General features: G+C 51.4%; 1 protein-coding gene across 1 annotated transcript in view; it reads right to left on the bottom strand.

The window, feature by feature from the left end:
• Window positions 1-6,102, bottom strand: part of Pla2g12a (phospholipase A2 group XIIA) — a 12,613-nt gene that overhangs the window by 2,562 nt on the left and 3,949 nt on the right. Inside the window, exons 2-3 of the mRNA XM_010641601.2 lie at window positions 5,627-5,702; window positions 535-611 (exon numbers count right to left, since the gene is read on the bottom strand). Coding sequence (XP_010639903.1) covers window positions 535-611; window positions 5,627-5,702 — 153 coding nt within the window. The remainder of the gene's footprint in view (window positions 1-534; window positions 612-5,626; window positions 5,703-6,102) is intronic.

Raw genomic sequence — 6,102 nt, 5'->3', positions numbered from 1 at the left:
TTTTTTTTTTTTTTTTTTGTACCGGGGATCGAACTCAGGACCTTGCACTTGTGAGGCAGCAGTGGTGCCACTGAGCTAAACCCTGGCCCCAGGCCTCAAGTGTTTACTCGTCCCCTAAAGATGCCACATGTTGGATCTGTGACTTAGCTCTCAGTGGCTTGTCTTACTTTCCCCAGTTACCAGCTCCAGCCCAGCCTCCCAACAAGCACACTACTGACCCCACTCTGCCTTTTTTTATACAGAAAATACGCTTTATCTCTGCTTTTCTCCCCTCGGGGTATTCTTTCTGTACCTGAAACTTACATTGTGTCTGCGACTTTAGGAAATATCATTTAAATGGTATTAACATGAGCAGCATTCAGATTTTAAACGTTAATTTTATCCCATTTCGTTTTGCTAGAAGTTATTAAATGCTTTGCCGAAAATCAACGTGGCAAACCCGATCACTATGACAACAGGCTGCACCGCCAGCCTGTGCAACACACACCAGGTCCCGCACTGTGGAGGGAAGCTCACCAGAAAACCCAGATTTACCTGGACACCGAACAGTGGAGAGCCACACCCATTCGGCGGGGAGGGTTTGTACCCATAGCGTGGAAAAGGCTTCGACCCTGCGAAATAGAAATGAAAATATAAGCTTCCAGATAGGACAGAAACACAGTACTCAGATCTCCATGAGCCTCACCAGCCTGGGGAAGGCTGTGGCTCAGCTGGACGGTGGCCCAGCGGTGCTCTGTGCTGCTCCAGGGTGGAACCCAGGCTTCCTGCGTGGCGAGGTGAGCACCGATCCACGGAGCCACCTCCTCCGCCTGTCTTCATGTTCCTTTTTCTCTTTCTCGCCAGTACCCGTGTGCAGCACATGACTACGTCCTCGTGGGAGCCGGACACATACAGGATGCGGCCTAATTCTTTTTACGCCCTCTCCCCTCTCCTCCCACCGCCATCTCTTATTCCCCTTTCCATTCGCAAAAGATCTATTTCTCTGCTTCATCATTGGTTTTGTCCTTAATTTATTTAGACTGCGGTTTCTCACAGAGGCAAGAGTTCAGCCTGTGTGTCTGATTTCTTCCACTTTACGCTGTATTTTCAGGGTGCATCCATTTCCTACAGCTGATCAAGTCTATGCTTTTTAACAGAGTAGTACCTCACTGTGTGCAAACACCACATTTTCATTTTTCCTTCATCCGTTGACGATATATAGGCTACTGCGAAAACCTGGCTGTCGAGTTGTGCTGCTATCAAGTGCATATCTCACTAAGTTGCCCTGGTAGTCATCAAATTTGCAACCCTCTTGCCTCAGCCTCCTAAGTAACTATGATCACGGACTTGCACCACCATGCCCAATTTGTGATTGTCTTTATTTGGAGGAGAACTACGAGTCTAATTTATCTCATGACTGCTTACTTTGTCTAATTATTTCTCAGGCGGCAAAGAATGTGCAGTATATACTAATGTGCATGTACACCCGTATGCACACACGGCCTTTCACAAAATGTAATTATTACGCATAATCCTCCTCCGTCCAAGACACACAGAGGCGCATCCTGGACTTGTGGTGATTCCCAAGCTCCACACCAGATGCAGCCATGAAGTCAGGCCACTGAGGAACTGGGCTCGCGTTTCACTCTCCTCCTTGTTCAGTACCAAGGAGAAAGATGGGGCAGCGTGGCACCTGCACCGCCAGACAGCGCCTCGCTGTGTCTGGCAGAATGACTTCAACGCCCCTTCGCCGCTGTGCCTCTGGAGGCGGCTCCGTCCTCCTGCTCCCACAGTTGTGTGCTCTCTTCCGCTTCTCAGCAACACTGCCCCTCAGGGCGACACGCAACAGGCTGCCTCCCGCTTTACCTGCCTGACCACCCTTCCCAACCACGGGGCTGCTGCCGAACTTCACTCTGGAAAGGAAGTGTCCGCCACTTCAGATAAAACCACAGTAGGGTTTCCAAACACCACCCCACCGTGGACGGGTAAGAGACACACAGTATCCCACTGACAGGGCGATGAAGACAGGCGGCCCCGTGAAGGAAAGAGGAGACATCAGCCAGCACGACGGGCGGCAGAGCCAACGCAGCGACAGGATGGCTGGGAGCGGAGCCCAGGAGGGGCCTCCAGCCTGAGCGGGGCACGCACGTGCTGCAGGGTCGGCGAGACGACGCAGAGGGGCCTGGTTCTCCAGCACTGTTCACCAAGGGTTCGTTCCGGGCACTCAGGACACGGGAATGCTCTGGGCGGCCACGGCCACTGTGATCCGTCAAGGCTTTTTGTAACATTTATGCTCATCAGTCGATGTTTGCAAGACACAGTGGCCACACCCTGAGCTAGCCGTGGGGGTGTGTGACCCACCTTCACTCTTATGTCCCCTTCCCTGCAGGTGCTGCTGCGCCTGGCGTTCCCAGGGAACAGCTCACGCTTCTGCCTCCCACCCCACACGCCCACGGCAGGGACCACGCTGGCCTCACTCACGCGGAGACGTCCCTCTCACTCCGCCCCAGCCACCCTCCACCGCCCTTCCCTGCGCCCCAGCAGACATCTCCGCCATCTTCACTGTTCCCTCACACAGCCGACAGCGCTTCCTGTCCACTCTGCCTTCAGGATGCTCAGCACCCTGCTTCTCCCCACCCCACGCCTGGCAGATCTCCCCACTCGCGACACCGAACCTGCGTGCTCTTTAGGTCGCTCGCACACAAGACCAAGGCTTTCTTTGTCTCCAATCCCTCCACTGGCTTCATCTCACCCAGAACAGAAGCCACAGTCCGCAAAGCCTGAGACCCTCAGGAACTTGGCCTTCCCGAGACTTCTCCTTACCAGTCTCTCCCACCCCGGCACATCGCCCCCTCGCCAGCTCCTGGACACTCTGGGCCGCCCCTGCCGCCTGGGCGCTGCCCCTCCAGGGGACAGTCTGAAGGGCAGGGCCTCTGGCAAGCCATTGACTGGGTGAAGTGGGCTGCTGAAGGGTGAAGGGTCACGCTCACGAGGGGAACCTGCACAAAAGGAAACAGCGCCCCTACCCAGGGAGCCAGAAAGCTGCCCAGACCCTCTCACAGTAAAGACACAGCACACATCTTCATTCAGCGATCCGTGATGGGGCCCCTCACTGGACCCGGAATTGGCCAGCACCTGGATCTGCACTTTCTGGCTTCTGGAACCTCGAGGGAGAAATTCCTTTTGCTTATAAGCCACCAGTTCAAGATGCTTTGCTAGAGCAGCTGGAACAGACCAAGTTACTCACGTGTTCTGTTCAGTGGGGCCTTTCCTGACCGTACCATTTGCAACATGTAGGACTTTTAACATATATTAACATATGCAGATGTTTCCTTATCTCCCGAAGTTGCTACTTCCGAATGGAGTGATCAGAGGCAAGTGATGTTAGGAAACACAAGCGGAACAAGGTGCCTACTCCAGAAGAACAGAGGGAGAAACAATGCAGAGATCCACTGAGGTGGAGAGCAGGGGCCGCACTCCAGCCGGCCAGCCCATGCTCACAAGCTGTCCTACGGAGAGAAGCCGGGAAGACTAATAAAGACCTAGCCCTCCGTCCGGCAGTCGGGCGCTGTTTGGATTTTCTGGAAGCTCTCTGCCAATGTCACTTACTCAGCTCACCCCTCTGTCCACACCGTCACACACGGAGTGCTTGTTTTTTTCCTAGCATACACAACCAAACAGCGCAACAGAAAGTGTCTACAGAAACAGGAATGTTGCCTTGCTTACCCAGAATATACCTGGCACGTCTGCTACCCAAGACATGACTCAACTGAAAAATGGGAATAGTCTGCCAAAATTATTCCTCATCCACAGCAAAACACAAAACTGGACCAAAATATTTTCCTAAAGATTTTTTTTTTCAGTACTGGGGACCGAACCTAGGGCCTTTCCACTAAGCTACATCCCCAGACTATATAAATAGAGTCCACCACAAAAATGCATACACTTCAGGAAAAGAAAAATAATATGGTGCTTTCTCAACCGACGGTGTTACTGCTCTCACTGCTGCTCTATTTTTCTAGGTCAAACTCTGACCTCTGCACTTCTGCCATCTCTCCGCTGATGACACTGTTCCCACCCTCCTGAACGGAGGAGCCAGGAGGCCCTGTGTGTCTTCCCAGCCAACCCTGGGTCCCTCCACTCCCTTCCTGCCATCAGCGGTGGCCCAGTTCTGACGTGATGGTCACCTGCATGCCGAAACACGGAAAGGTTCAATCACTGTTTCAGGAAGACTTCTCCAGTAACAGAAAAGTGTTAGTCACTTTTCTCTCCTTGCTGAGGCAAAATAGCAAACGCCCCAAGTTGGAGGGGAAGGGGTTCATTTGGCTGACACTTCGTAGGAATTTCAGTCCATAATCAGCCAACTCCAAAGCTGGGATGACAAACAGGCTTTGCAGAGCAGGAGCAACATGGCGCACACAGGCAGCAAAGGGAACAAGGGGCGACTGCACAGCAGCATAAGACCACAGAAAGCAGTAAGAGGCGTTCACCTGTTTTCTGCCTCTTTTATCCCATCCAGACTGCCCAGATGAGGACGGTGCCAAACTAATCACTTGTGGGTAGTGGTTTAGTAATCACACACCCAGCAGCACAATCTGAAAACCTAAGCCCCACCTTATCCGCATGAGCCTCTGGGGGGAAATCTAGACACAAACCGCAACAAGAAATTGAAAGAATATTTTCATCAAGTTGGAATTATCAGCATGGCAAATCCAGACCACATGTTCACTGAAGACAGTAGTAATTAACACACCAAATAGTGTGTTCCATTCTTAAACCCACTGGTGTTTTTTATGCTGAGTCCAGGCTCCAATTGGTGAATTTGGTGAGGTTCATGGAAGACGAAAAGAATGATAAATAAAAGAAGAAATGAAAACAGCCTTTTAATAGGAACAGTACCTGTTCAACCAAGTATTTGATAGTAAATAAACTCCATAACCTAAGGGCCACATATTTAAGTTTGGAAGGACTCCCCCAAGTCTTCCACACCTCTGACAGGGCAGGCCGGAGCCAGAGTCATCCGCGGTGATGGTCCCCGACCTGTCCTCTGCCCAGACTGTTCATTCACCAGCTCACCAGAAGGTCACCTTTACCGCTTTCCGATTTCTCAAATATCCTATCAACCACGGCCAACACCACGGTCCTCTCAGAGGCAGCCCACGGCGACTCTCCCGACCATAGCTCCGTGGACTGGGAATTTGTCTGTTTGGTTCACTGATAAACCTTCAATTAGAACAACACCTGACACGCGGTCCCGACTCTTTGCCTATCTGCAAAGAACGAGAATGACTAAATATTCCTCCCAATAAAACCTACGAGAAGAAAAACAACCTTCCGGTGCGCAGGCAGCGCCACCACTGAAGACACGGGGATTCCTACTTCCACTGCCAGCGTTAACCAGACCCAGGCCTTGGCTGATCTTACTGGAAACGTGCTTTCCCACCTGCTACCTTAACAGTCAGTTTCTAAACAGAAGCCAAAGTACTTCTCCGAAGCATTAAAATATTTAAACATTCAAAAAAGTGCTTTAGAAAGCCCCGAATCTCTGCCTGAAATACTCGTTTATTACCCACATTGCCACAAAACTCAATTTCAGACTCAAAGAGAATTGAAATTTAAAAAACGTGAAAGAAGTAAATGAACTGACCTATAATATCCAAGGAGAGAAAACTGTCAGGTCTTGGGCGCTCCCTAGCAGTGACCCTCCAGCTCTCAACAATGGCCTACACAAAGTCTGTACAGAGGTCGCAATTCATTCCCTGCAGCTTTGCCAAGGAAAAAAAAGCACCCATTCTCGAAAAAGTAAATAGTGCGTGATTTTTAAAAATTCTCCACTAACTTTGCGTGTTCAGCCGACTCATTTACCAGAGCAAAATTACAGAGCTAAAAATCAGTCTGCTCGACTCGTTCTCAGGAGTCTGTAAATTCTTAGGCCACGCGTGGGATTCCGTAAAAGGCCGCAATTCCAATGCAACTTTGCGCAATCCCGCGGTGGTGGTGGAGGTGTGCGGGGGAGGAGTAACAGCGCCCGGTAAACAAGCGACGCGGAGACCTCTCCGGGTTAGCGACAGCGACGCCCAGGTCCCGCGCCGACCCGGATCCCCGCGCCCGGCCCCGATCCCC

The sequence above is a fragment of the Fukomys damarensis genome, unplaced genomic scaffold (assembly GCF_012274545.1).
Source record: "Fukomys damarensis isolate Sample0158 unplaced genomic scaffold, DMR_v1.0_HiC HiC_scaffold_25, whole genome shotgun sequence".
In the NCBI taxonomy this organism is placed as follows: domain Eukaryota; kingdom Metazoa; phylum Chordata; class Mammalia; order Rodentia; family Bathyergidae; genus Fukomys; species Fukomys damarensis.
Note: the sequence above shows the minus strand (reverse complement) of the source record. Positions and strands in the feature narration are given on the sequence as shown.